General features: G+C 39.3%; 1 protein-coding gene across 1 annotated transcript; it reads left to right on the top strand.

Moving 5' to 3' along the window:
- The first annotated feature begins 7,140 nt into the window (after nt 1-7,140).
- On the top strand, nt 7,141-13,468 carry LOC139477057 (3-[(3aS,4S,7aS)-7a-methyl-1,5-dioxo-octahydro-1H-inden-4-yl]propanoyl:CoA ligase-like). The gene is made up of 2 exons (XM_071259618.1): nt 7,141-7,224; nt 11,802-13,468. Exon 2 carries the CDS (start codon nt 11,816-11,818, stop codon nt 13,466-13,468), a length of 1,653 nt encoding a protein of 550 aa, XP_071115719.1. The 5' UTR covers nt 7,141-7,224; nt 11,802-11,815.
- Nucleotides 13,469-14,381: the final 913 nt, after the last annotated feature.

The raw sequence follows: 14,381 nt of genomic DNA, 5'->3' as shown, positions 1-14,381 counted from the left end.
CGGGATGGAGGGAGGGGATGGAGAACATTCCCGTGGACTTCCACCATCGCCCAGCTCCATTCATAAAACACATGAGGGAGCTGGAGCAGAAATCTGCTGACATCACGGTAGACATGGTGATGGAGGTGGAAGGGGGCCTGTATGAGGTTAAATCAGATGACACTAAACACACTTATAGCGTCTTCTTGGGTAGTGAGGAAACCAAATCCATTCCATCATGCACATGTCGTCAGTTTTGTAAGATTCATTTACCTTGCAAACACTTTGCAGCTGTGTTCCGGCATGTACCTGGTGTGAGTTGGACTTCACTGCCCAACTTCTACAGGTCTCATCCAATCATCACTGTTGATGATGATTGTGTGAACCTTCTTCCTCCACACACTAAAGCAGCTGATGAAATTTCCCCATCCCAATCTGCCATCAAACATCATGATTGCCTTGAGCAAGCTACCATCATAAATTCAGTGGAAGAATCATCACTGCACCTGGCAAGCAGTGCCAAGTCTGTAAGGGAGGTCATTGCTGCAATACAGGGTCTTACATACCTGATACATTCTGCAAAGGCACTGCAGAAAGCCAAATCAGACTTGCAGATGGTTGCAAATGAACTCATGGTTCATGCTCCTAAAACGGATGGTATATTATTGGGTGATCCTCCACAAAAGTGTACAAAGAGGTTCAGAGAATTACCAGCCAGAAAAAGGAGGAAGCAGTCCAGTTCAGGTGTGTAGTAGCTTACAGAGCATGTCACACAAAGCTCTTTGACTCAGTGGTCAGTCGACGGTTGATATTCTTCCGCATCCCCTCAATCTTTAGTGGATCCTTGCCTGTTAACAAAATTAGTAAGACATCATACATTTTTTCAATAAATTAACTTATTTAATCCTTCACACATACTTTCACTCTTGCATGACATGACGGACATCTTTGAAAAGGAAAATTGATTGAATCAATTTTTACAGGATATAAGAAACAGAAGACAAGTCACTGCGAGGACATGGCACCTGGTAATAATTTCATCATGTTGGACACCCTATGCTGATAATCATTTTAAAAACAAATACACACTTCATCATGTCATTGTCATTAATGTTAATTCATGCCACATAAATATTAAAACTACTCACATAACCATGGTCACAAGGGTGAATGATGCATACTTCGAAACAACTGACCTTGAACTGTAGCTTTTTCTTCAATAATTTTTGGTAACTCATTATCATATTTATTTTATCAGTTTCAACCTCTTCACTGTCAGCGGTGACCGTTCCTCAAATAGGTGTTGAAAAAGGTAAGGGGATACAATGGTATTACTGTATATACTAAATGTAATGAATAACGCAACAAATAATGACTGAATGCCTTGAAATGTTTCAGTTATCATGAAATTATAAAGAACTAATCTGAAGCACTTGAAAATGTGAACTCAATGTTTGTGATCATGTTTGAGGAAAAAGATGTTGACTTGATTGATTTGATAAAATTAGAACCTAAACCTTTTCTTTTTCATGGTTCAGGGGCAGCAGAGTTCTTAGACATCATACAAGTGGGAGCACCTGCTCAGGCAATAACCTTGACCAAGAAAGGCCTGCGCTATTATGTGCACGGGGAGGTTTTGGAAGACAGAGATTTTAAAACATTGCAAAACAACAACTGGTTCAATGACAAGGTAGTGTACACATTTTGTTTTATGACATCCCTTCCTGAATTGGTATATATACCGTTACATACACAATGCAGTTTAACAGGAGAGAATAATGTGGGTAATACTGATGATTAATTGACTACATTCATAAACAATATTATCCCATGTCATATTGGATATATTCATATTTTTTATGCATAAGAATTATGATAATATTGTACATTCTAAAATAAGTTGTATATTCATAATATTTATCCTATCTCATTCTATACATTTCATCCTTTTTTCTGGATTCTGGCGCTGATAGGATAAGTTTAATTTATTTTGGTTTATTAATGATTCGATGTACTATGCACCAAACATTCATGACATCAGCTCACATTACCTACAACACTAAAATAAATACTAATAATACACTTACATGGTTATAGGTAATAAATGCGTTCCTGAAAAAAATCATGGAGGATGAAAACAGAAAATCCATGGAACATGTCTTTGTGAACCCATCTTACCTGGCAGTGCTCTAGGAAAATGATCAGTATGAAACATGGATGTACAAGAAGGTATGGAATTTATTATATGTGAGCTAATATTTTAATTTTAATATTGAGCATATATGCATATTCTCATACAAGTAGTTGTCTCTACTGTTTTTCTTTGCTCTTGATAATGCTTAGCCCAAAAGGTCCAATGGCATGTGGAACTTCTGTCAATCTGTATCCTGTCATCTCTTAACCAATACTTTTCCCTCTTTTGCTGAAATGAGAAAGAAGATTATATGTTACTAATGGTATGTCATATGTTTGCAGGTGAAACTCTCCTTGTACAAGTGGATTTTTATGCCTGTGAATGTCAACCGCAACCACTGGGTCCTGCTTGTTGCAGATGTTTACAAGAGGACAGTCTCCATACTTGATTCATTGCCAACACCAGGAAGCAGTACACTCATAGAGAAGTGGAAGTTAGTATATGAATAACAGTCAAACATAAAGGCACTTTTAAAAGTAAAAAACACACAAAAAGACATACAACTGCTTGGGCTTTGAACAGGGTGACGGGTAATCATGTAAACGAGCATATTTCAGGTACAGGTGGCCAAGTACCCGATGGAGGGAAATAATTCATATCTTCATTTCTATACAATATGTGTTGCACTTACAGCCATGGACAAGAAACAGTATTGCCTGGATGTAATCTGACATAGATGTTGCTTAGAAGGAATGACAAATTACTAGAGTTGTGTGGCATGATACTTAGACCATGTAGACATTCAAATTCGGGTCAGGTATGACACACATGTACTTGAGTCCAGTAATTTCTATTGTAAGACCAAGAGGTCATCATACATAGACACTGATTGTTACTATTGCTTGTTCATCAAACAAACAAACCAACAATAATCAATTACCGTATTCGACGTAATAAGCGCCCCGCTCTAATAAGCGCCCACGGCGATAATTGCTAACATATTGGCTAGTGAACAATCCCAGTTAGCACCCCTTCCGATTGATCAATGTACACAAGACTTATCTATTCGCGTATAATACGCACTCGTATGTTATATGCACCCTTAATTATGGGCAATTAAATTCTGGAAATATATATCTGTCGTATAAAATCATTTCAGGCTGTCAGCATAAACCACGAAATGTATCTTTCAACTCTGTTTTTTCCACCAAAATGATATTCTAATAAGAGCCCCCTATTTATAATTGTGAGAGCGCCCTGGGCGCTTATTACGTCGAATACGGTATTTCATTATTTCCCCAATCATACATAAAATACATTATATGAAGTTAGGAATATGTATGCTTCATATTAATATTTACTGCAGAAAGTACATGAAGTTAAGAGCATCTGATGCTGAGGAACTTCCAGACTGGGAGGAAGGGGATCTTGTGTCTTCCAGACAGTGTGACGGAAGCAGCTGTGGCCCATTTGTACTGATGGTATGTTCCATTAATAATGACAACGGTAGCTATATTGATTCCATGTCAAAGGTAATGGGATTTGGGGATTTGTTTCCACCCAAAAAATAAGACAAACTATGGACATGTTAGAAACATAATTGTTTTTAAAACTTACTATTTCTGAATCATATCTCACAGTATTTGTTACCGATGTATTCGATTTAGGTGCTAACATTATAACATTTGTGTAATGATTCACAGTTCATACATTCTCTCACTTCAGTACAAGGTTTCAATATTCATAAACATCATCACTGTTATATTAGGTTTCATTATTCATACATTTCATAACCTTAGTGTAATTTACCTGTTCACAAAACGCATGCAGTTTTAATTTGTTTCATTTTCCCCAAATGAGAATTAAGGACATTTTCAGTTTAAATCAAAGTTGTTGCCATGGACACAGACACATGCATGCCAATACCTCCTGAACACTGCTGAAAACGTGTTGAGGGGGATTAACTTCTCTCCAGCTTCCATCTTTAATACTTCATAAAATAACATGGTAATCAACGGCATTTATTTTTTCCCCAGAATGCCCTTGCCATAGTGAACAGCATCCCAATACAAGAGCTGAATACAGACATGGCAACAAACATGAGACAGTATGTCTCATCTTCATTGCTGCAAGCAGCAAAACAGCCTCCTTCACAACGATCAACATGTGACATGTTAGGATGTTGTAGACCAACAAGTGAAAAATGCTGGATTTGTTGTGATGTCTGCGGGAGATGGATGCACTTTTCATGCATCAATATCAATCAAAGCCCAGAGGGGGATTATGTATGTCCCATATGCATTGCGCAATATGAGTGACTGATACTTCTCTTCTGTGGCTGTATACAAAAATGTTCTGGGTTGATACCTTGAGTATCAATGCATAATGATGGTTGAAAGTGGTCCATCAGATGCCAGAATATAATCTACATTCCTTAACATATATCCAGATTAATTTTGGGTTGTATGTTGCAGCTACAAATTATTCTTGATGTGTAATGTTCATACAGTTCATTGTTTGCTAAAGTATGTGCTTTTAAGGTTTTTCAACTGTCTTAATATTATGAAATGTTCATATGCGACAGAAATTTTTTCCCAGAATTAAATTGCTCATAATTAAGAATGCATATAGCACACGAGTGCGTATCATACGCGAATAAATAAGTCTTGTGTACATTGATCAATCGGGAGTAGTGCTAATTGGGATTGTTCACTAGCCAATATATTAGCAAATATTGCTGTGGGCGCTTATTACGTTGAATACGGTATATGTAGTACTGGTGTGTATTCATACCCCATGTGTTGTCATACAGGGGATAACAACAGGTGGGGTATGATACATCACTTATATGTAGTACTGGTGTGTATTCATACCCCATGTGTTGTCATACAGGGGATAACAACAGGTGAAGTATGATACACCACTTATATGTAGTACTGGTGTGTATTCATACCCCATGTGTTGTCATACAGATGATAACAACAGGTGGGGTATGATACATCTCTTATATGTAGTACTGGTGTGTATTCATACCCCATGTGTTGTCATACAGAGGATAACAACAGGTGGGGTATGATACATCTCTTATATGTAGTACTGGTGTGTATTCATACCCCATGTGTTGTCATACAGAGGATAACAACAGGTGGGGTATGATTCATCACTTATATGTAGTACTGGTGTGTATTCATACCCCATGTGTTGTCATACAGGGGATAACAACAGGTGGGGTATGATACATCACTTATATGTAGTACTGGTGTGTATTCATACCTCATGTGTTGTCATACAGGGGATAACAACAGGTGGGGTATGATTCATCACTTATATGTAGTACTGGTGTGTATTCATACCCCATGTGTTGTCAGATAGGGGATAACAACAGGTGGGGTATGATACATCACTTATATGTAGTACTGGTGTGTATTCATACCCCATGTGTTGTCATACAGGGGATAACAACAGGTGGGGTATGATTCATCACTTTTATGTAGTACTGGTGTGTATTCATACCCCATGTGTTGTCAGATAGGGGATAACAACAGGTGGGGTATGATTCATCACTTATATGTAGTACTGGTGTGTATTCATACCCCATGTGTTGTCATACAGGGGATAACAACAGGTGGGGTATGATTCATCACTTATATGTAGTTATGGTGTGTATTCATACCCCATGTGTTGTCATACAGAGGATAACAACAGGTGGGGTATGATTCATCTCTTATATGTAGTACTGGTGTGTATTCATTCCCCATGTGTTGTCATACAGGGGATAACAACAGGTGGGGTATGATTCATCACTTATATGTAGTACTGGTGTGTATTCATACCCCATGTGTTGTCATACAGAGGATAACAACAGGTGGGGTATGATACACCACTTATATGTAGTACTGGTGTGTATTCATACCCCATGTGTTGTCATACAGGGGATAACAACAGGTGGGGTATGATACTTCACTTATATGTAATACTGGTGTGTATTCATACCCCATGTGTTGTCATACAGGGGATAACAACAGGTGGGGTATGATTCATCTCTTATATGTAGTACTGGTGTGTATTCATTCCCCATGTGTTGTCATACAGAGGATAACAACAGGTGAAGTATGATACACCACTTATATGTAGTTATGGTGTGTATTCATACCCCATGTGTTGTCATACAGAGGATAACAACAGGTGGGGTATGATTCATCTTTTGTATGTATTACCTGTCCCATGATATGGTTGGAATGAAGGTCCTCAGATGGTAGGTCAATATAAATGAGCTTTTCCCTTCTGACATCGTCATACACAGGTGATTCTAATACAGTTCTGAGCTCTTGGGACTTCAGTTGCTTGTGGTGATGAGATTCACTCATTAGCTGCACAAACAACATATTTGTGTATTTACTACCAGTTTAATCATTGTTTGGGATTTTGATTTTTAACTGCAGCTGTTGTATTGTAAATATTAGGTTAACATTGATGTAAGAATTACTAACTGGACGAAAGCTTGACACTTGTTTATGGGGAACATGCCCTGTGACCTGGTTATTAAAAAGGTTTTTGTGATAATGTTTGTTTTTTGTGTTTTTTGTGGTTCAATGTGACACTGACAATATATTCCAACTATGTGATGGAGGCCTTGAAATAATCGAATCACGACCAGACAACACAATGGACGATATTGTGCATATAACGATAAACACTAGGCCTAACTGATTACACATAATGAAACACGTATGGAGTGAGATATTCCCCATCTGTGGTTTATAACATAACTCACAAATATTTCAGATAGAACTAACAATAGAACTACATTGATGTAGCCTACGCAAGTACCGCCTATAACATTTCGATATATTCGACAGAAACATTCACAAAATAATAGCACATATTGCACTTATGGCAAAGTCCATATCATAGCTTAAATGCTTAAACAAATATCGTAAACATTTTCCAAAACGGTTAGCTGTTTGTGTGTCTGTGTGACACGTGTTTCTCAACGTGCGCATGGCGAAAATGACTTCCGGTTTGGGATCGTACTTGACGTGTTGTCGTGTTCCCAGTCCCTCGCTGCACCGGCGGAGAGAAACATCGAAAATATATATAAACAAATCAAAGTAAGCTGTTTTAAACACTTGATTCATGGATTATGAAAGGATATGTTTTGGTTTTGATTAGTCCGCAATCGATGACATTATTCTCTTACACCGTCGAAAAATGGAGAAACCAGGGTGTTTCTTGATACTTTTCCATATTTTTCGTAATTTATCCTCAACAAAGGAAATCTTTATATTGGCAAGTGTCCAGGCACGGTATGGCTCATTTATCACAACACTATTCAAACCCAGCAGCCCTCAGCAAGTTCAGTCATGCGCATACCATTGTGTCCAGCGCACATACGAGAAGTGGTTCATGTGAGACGAGAGCTGTGGGGTATGTACCCCCTTGGGTTTGCAGTCCCAGGCACACTTGCTTGAAACAAACAAGGGACGCCACAGCTCTCTCTTCTCTCGTTTAAAGGCAAGAAAATTTTAAATATTGTTGTTATTTACGTCTAAACTAGAATTGTTTTCGGTTCAGTTTGAATCAGTACTCCCGTGTAACGCTCAATCTAATACTGTAGTATGGTGCTAGAACATGCTAGTAAATGTCAGCTAATACTATATTAATGACCGTTTGATACTTAGGCAATAACACCATATGGTGTGTTAAGTGTATTGTCGTTAGTTCCTCCAGTTATATGTTTGAAATGTGAAATCAATATTCCTTTTCTATGTTTCGACAACTATATTCTGTGTTCATCAATATCTGCTCAACATGTAATATGCAAATACAGCCTGTATGCTAATTTAATTACCGTAGTAATTTAAATACAGTCAGCAAAGTACATTCAAACGTGCATCGATTAAGTATACAATTACGGTACTCTCTCAATTATCTGTTATTATCTAGCTCTCTCAATATATAGTAAAGCAACGTCTAATCGTAATACATTACAGTAGTCACCAAAATAATCGCTACTGAACTAACTATATCTCGCTAAAACTGAGCTATACCTTCTACCGTGTACCTTCTTCCCAATACATGGTTATTTTCCTTACCGTACTCTCCGAAATTAGTAAGTCGGTAAATTTATTACAAAAAAACAACAGGTATGAATGTTTACCGTCTTTACCGTAGTAAATGGTATGTTATCACCCAACCTTGCCATTCGTCACAACTCGCCCATTTCCGTAACCTGCAAGTAGACTCGCCCCCTAGCGATGAATGTTATGTGCGAAAATACGACAAACCAATCCGAATGCGCGTATGATTTCAAGTTCTTCGTCAAAGAATCCCTCAGAAATAATTTGTCAATTTATATATGTCTTGCATCTTAAAATATACCCAAGACACAGTTATATGTGTTCAATCATACTGTATGATTCCGCATTTCCCGCTGTGCCGTAGCTTGCATCTGAAATATATATCATATATGGGAAAATATATGTGAACCATCACGCAAAGAGTTGACAATTGTTTTAGGTATGCCCGTTTGCGCTAAGACGGAACCCGGTCGAAAAAATGAGTCGCTATTCGGCTTGTCCCGGAATAACACGAGTTGGTCACGAATGCCAACCTTGCTTGGGATCTATACCGAACCGCCGCTTTTTACAGAAGATGTTATCCATAAAATTGTGTCTACCTTGTCACCAAACCACTCTGCGCAGTTTACCGTATGTATTTCCATTATTCAAATTAATTTGAACAAGTCATACATATTTACCGTAGTTAACAAAATAGGCGCTCGATACCACATATAGACTTGTCAATTCAATTCAATTCAATTCAATTCTTTATTGTATGAAAGGCCACAGGCCCATATACAACGGAGTTACATAACATATTTTATAAAATACAAAGTCAAGGTAACAATTCACTTCGTAACAAAAAAGCATTATGTATGTACAAAGCCAGTTGATGTTGTGTTATAAGATCCTTGCAAGACAGTAATGAAGACAATCTTTTAGCATTAAAATGAGATAGAGACCACTTCGGTAAGTACTTGTCTCTTAGATTTTCGTATATGGGGCAAATAAACATCTTCGACAACAATGTCACAAAATGGGCATAATCGTATCGATTTTTCAATAGCTGAAAATCTCCCTGTGTTAATTTTTAGATCATTCAGGCCAAGTCTGAAACGAATAAGGGTGTTACGAGAATTCCTGTACCGTAAATTTGATAAATAGGATTCTGTCTCCTTATAGTTACTCAATTTATCTGTAAACTGTTGTCATTACCGTAATTACTTTAGTAAAGGTTGCATTCATTGTATAGTAACTCTGTGTTCATTTACCGTACATACTCCAATTCCCCATACATTGTAATTATTCCCAGGCTCAGATTGAAACTGTATGAGGATATTACTATCATCATTATGATCATTGTGATATTATTATAATTTACCGTACATACTCCAATATAACAAACATAGTATTTATTCCCAGGCTTAGATTGGAAGTGTATTAGGATATTATCATAATTATTATTATCATTGCATGTAATTATTTTATACGAATTAATGTATTTTGAATGATATGACCATGCACTTGCTTGAATATACCCAAAAAACTCACAGCTCTCTCTCCTCTCCTTTCAAGGCTTGCTCCCAATAGGTAATTCCCCATATCGAGGCCTGACCGTACTTTGGTCACTAATAGTTTCTAAGGGCGTAACGTTTCGGCCCTCGGATGGTAGCTCAGGGTGATGACGGAAGACAAAACTCAGGGGTGAAGTTTAGACGACAGCAGCCATGTTTATTGCTATTTCAAGCCTACTTTGCAGTGCTAAAATATGAGAAGACTATCGCACATGTGAATAGTCCAATCAGAACACGTTTGACATAATCAACATCCGGGTTTCGAAAACGTCGCTGTTATGGCTACAGCCCTCACCTATCGAAATTTGGGCTGAAGATATTTCAAATATTAAGCGAAGACAAATAGTTTCGAAGTGGTTCAAAGCTTTCAATTAGCAAGTACTTTTTAATATTAAATTTTTTATCTGCAAAGACTGAATGCGTATCTCGGTGACTGAGATGCAATGCTATTTTTAGTAAACCTCTGCTGGGCGTTTCATGTTATCGCGATGTGCAATGTAACTTAATACTGTGTTGTCTGCATGCCTCTAATATTAAGGGGCGACATGCGGCTGTAGCGTGTAACTTTCCTGTGATCATTTTGTTTGGCTGTCAGGGATGAAAGCTTAAATGTTTTCATTATCGGATCGACCAGGTATTCCACGTGAAGCTATGTCGCGTTATTATTACAAAGGACATAATTCGAGATCTACACAGGGTGGCGCCACGATCGAGCAAAGAAGGGTACAAAAGCCTAACGGTGTCACTTTGGAAGCAAAACTTCTTTTTTTTCTCTTCTTTTCAATTTTTTCAAATATAATAGTTCGATGTTTTAAAATAACCTTGAAATAACGATAAATTAATCGAAGTAACGAGAGAACAAACCGAAGAAACAAGTAATGAGAAAAAACTAAAATAAGAAGAATCAGCTCGAAGTAGCGAGAAAATAATTGAAATTACGAAAACTTTTACATAATATTGAAATTTACGGGAAATAGATATTTTTAATATGATATTCAGGATAGGAAAGCTTAGCTAATAAACTCTATGTCTAGAACAACGTGTAAGAAACATTTAAATCAATATATGGTGAAGAAAAGCCAAAGATTAATTTGTATTGAACTCGTTTAAACGTCATTCACAAAACACGATTATACGTGTAGGTAGACCTTATATAGATCCCCATTTTACAAGTTATATATGCATTAATTAAGCACCAGTTTAGGGCATATTGAGCAGGTGAAGTGCAATTTGTGCACATCATGTGCATATGTATGCTACTGAAGTTAAGTCACGTGATAGGATTTAGAAACATGTTCTAATATTTCTGGGGCGGTGGGGTAGCCTAGTGGTTAAAGCGTTCGCTCGTTACGCCGATTCGATTCCCGATATGTTTGAAGCCCATTTCTGGTGTCCCCCGCCGTGATGTTGCTGGACTATTGCTAAAGGCGACGTAAAACCATACTCACTCACTCTATTTAAATTATTAAACGGATAATCATTCTTCAAAGTAACATTGTTTTAAATCCACATGGGCACAGTTACAGTAATGAACATTTACAACTTGGTACAATTGTTAATGTGACAGATGACTTTCAGTTATTGTACTTACTCCAAGTACAGCTGCCAACACCCATCACAGCTCAGTGAGTGAGTGAGTGAGTTGGATTTAACGCCGCTTTTAACAGTATTCCAGTTATATCGCGGCGTGTCAGCTTAATGTGGGAGGAAAGCCCGAGGAGATGCAGGTCTTAGACGTTTACCAGTTCGGTGAAACCCATGAGCACGGGTATGGTGCTGACAAACCTAGAATCATAATCGGGTCGAACTGGGATTCGAACCCACAATCATAGGTTTCTGGCGTGCCCAAGGGACGCAAATCTGCATAGCGAATCGCGGCGCCTCAGACGACTGGGACTCCCGTGCCCCCTACAGCTCAGTGATACATGTATCTATGTCCATCCCACTTGCGTATTCTTTCTGAATGGAGTGTTGCATGTTTAATGTGTTTACATATATTAATATCCCACGCATTTTTACACCAGTCATGAAATGTACCATGGTGTCTTGCAGGTGATACATCTAAAATGGAAGAAGCATGCAAAGACCAGACTATTGCTGACAGAATCAAGCTCTGGGGAGAAACAGATCCACACACACCTGCCTTTATTTTCTGGAGTCCTAACGGGAGATTTATCCTGTCTCGGGGCGATGTCCTGGATCTGTCCAGAAGGTTTTCCTCCAGGCTGACTCAGAAAGGTGTCCAGCCGGGCGATGTGGTGTGCGTGTCTCTTCCGAACAGCCCAGAGAGAGTTGTGGTGGACTTTGGCGTGCAGCTGACGGGTGCTGTGTCCATGAACGGACAGATTCTACGTTCAGATGGGCAAGATATTATTGAATCAATGCGTAAAGCAAAATGTAAAGTCTTAGTTATTGATCCAGATGAAGGGAATGATGCATGGAACATATGCAGGAAACATGTGCACATTGAATCTGAAGACCGACACATGCCTATCGCCACGAGTGTGGAGGTCCCAACACTGGCTAACATTGCATTTTGTAGAACCAGAAAACCAGAGTCGTTATTCCTGAAAACTCTTCTTTCAATAGAAACTAGCATCATGAACATCCCGAAGCACAAGCCAACTGATGTTGCCTACATATTTGCAACTTCCGGCACCTCTGGGTACAGTAAACTTGTTCAGCATACTCACAGGTCTCTGATGGTGATCTGCTTCAGACTAACGGAAGATACAGGAATGAAAGACAAGCATAGTAAAAGCTTCATTAGTGGCCCCCTTGGGTGGATTGGGGGCTTCCCAGTATATTACCTTTATTCCGGGTGCCCCCAGGTATTGATAGATGATACAGCCGAGGCTGTGTCCGATAGACTCCAATTTATTTGGGATGTAGCCTGCAAAGAAGACATCCAAGTCAGTACCCTCGCCCCGTTTCAGTTTATGGGCATTCTTGGACGCAGGGACATCTGGGAGTCCTCAGGAAAGAAACTTCCTATGATTGTAACGGGAGGACAGCCTCTTCACAGAGAGTATCTGGATACCATTGGACAGCTTACAGAATCCATATTTTGCCTGTATGCCTCAACAGAGGTTGGGTATGTAGCTGGCATCGGTTTCAGGGAATCCAATCTGAGCCTTTTCAAGGAAAACATGGCAGGGGTTCTTGCTTCTGGTGTGGAGGCCAAAATAGTTGATTCAAATATGGCCAGTGTGGCAGAGAACACTCGTGGCGAAATTCTCATACGTTCAGAGACAATAACTGCAGGATATGTTGATGTTCCTGATAAACATCAGGCCTTTCTATCAGACGGATGGTTCAGAACAGATGATATTGGGTTCATTGACGGCAAAGGTTGTCTGATTGTGGAAGGAAGAAGTTCGGATGCCATCATGCACGGTCAGTACATCCTCTACCCAACATGGCTGGAAGAAAAGCTTGCCAGATGTTCTGGTATTAAGCAGAACTATATTGTTCCGGTGCCAGACAAGGTCATGCACCACGAGATTTGTGCCTGTGTCCAACTGGAGGAGGGAGCTCGCCTTACAGAGGAGGATGTCATAACCTTTGTTAGAGGTGATGTGGCTGAGACCGTGAGGTCGGACATGAATGTTGTTCCAAAGTATGTGTTATTCTTTGATTCGTTTCCTGTCACAAAGACATTGAAGTTGGATCGAAAAGAACTCACCAGGTTTGCTCAAAAGAGGCTGCAGCTGGAGTAGACATCAATAAGGCGTATATTCTATCAGGAGAACACAAGTTTAAGCTTTACATCAAATAATTGTTTGCGTTTGGTGAACAGGGCTCCCTAATGTTAAGGGGGCACGGGTGGCCCAGTCGTCTAGGGCGCCACGATTCGCTGTGCAGAGTTGCGTCCCTTGGGCACGCCAGAAACCTATGATTGTGGGTTCGAATCCCGGTTCGCCCCAATTATGTTTCTAGGTTTGTCAGCACCATACCCGTGCTCGTGGGTTTCACCGAAGTGGTAAACGTCTGATACCTGCATCACTTCAGGCTTTCCTCCCACATTAAGATGACTCGCCGTGATATAACTGGAACGCTGTTAAAAGCGGCGTTAAACCCAACTCACTCACTCACTCATTTACTCTGAATTGTTGGTATTATGAAGAAAGACGTGATGTCACAGGCAATGTTTGGTGGGATGTGGGTTTAACAGGGAGTTTTCATGTTTCATAAATTATATTGCTATATATGTTAGGATGTAACTTCGTACATTTCTATTTTTGAGGAAGTTGTCACTCATGTATCGTATTATTCAGAGGAACATATTCGCCTAAACATGCTCATTTTTCAGTCGTCTTAAGGCGCCGCGATTCGCTGTGCAGAGTTGCGTCCCTTGGGCACGCCAGAAACCTATGATTGTTGGTTCGAATCCAGGTTCGCTCCGATTATGTTTCTAGGTTTGTCAGCACCATACCCGTGCTCGTGGGTTTCACCGAAGTGGTAAACGTCCGCGACCTACATCACTTCAGGCTTTCCTCCCACATTAAGCTGACTCGCCGTGATATAACTGGAACGCTGTTAAAAGCGGCGTTAAACCCAACTCACTCACTCACTCATTTACTCTGAATTGTTGGTATTATGAAGAAAGACGTGATGTCACAGGCAATGTTT

This window comes from Haliotis cracherodii, unplaced genomic scaffold (assembly GCF_022045235.1).
Source record: "Haliotis cracherodii isolate W230 unplaced genomic scaffold, xgHalCrac1.p SCAF_30, whole genome shotgun sequence".
In the NCBI taxonomy this organism is placed as follows: domain Eukaryota; kingdom Metazoa; phylum Mollusca; class Gastropoda; order Lepetellida; family Haliotidae; genus Haliotis; species Haliotis cracherodii.
Note: the sequence above shows the minus strand (reverse complement) of the source record. Positions and strands in the feature narration are given on the sequence as shown.

Coding starts and splice junctions, on each gene's coding strand:
- LOC139477057 (XM_071259618.1), top strand. CDS start 11,816: ATGGAAGAAGCATGCAAAGACCAGACTATTGCTGACAGAATCAAGCTC.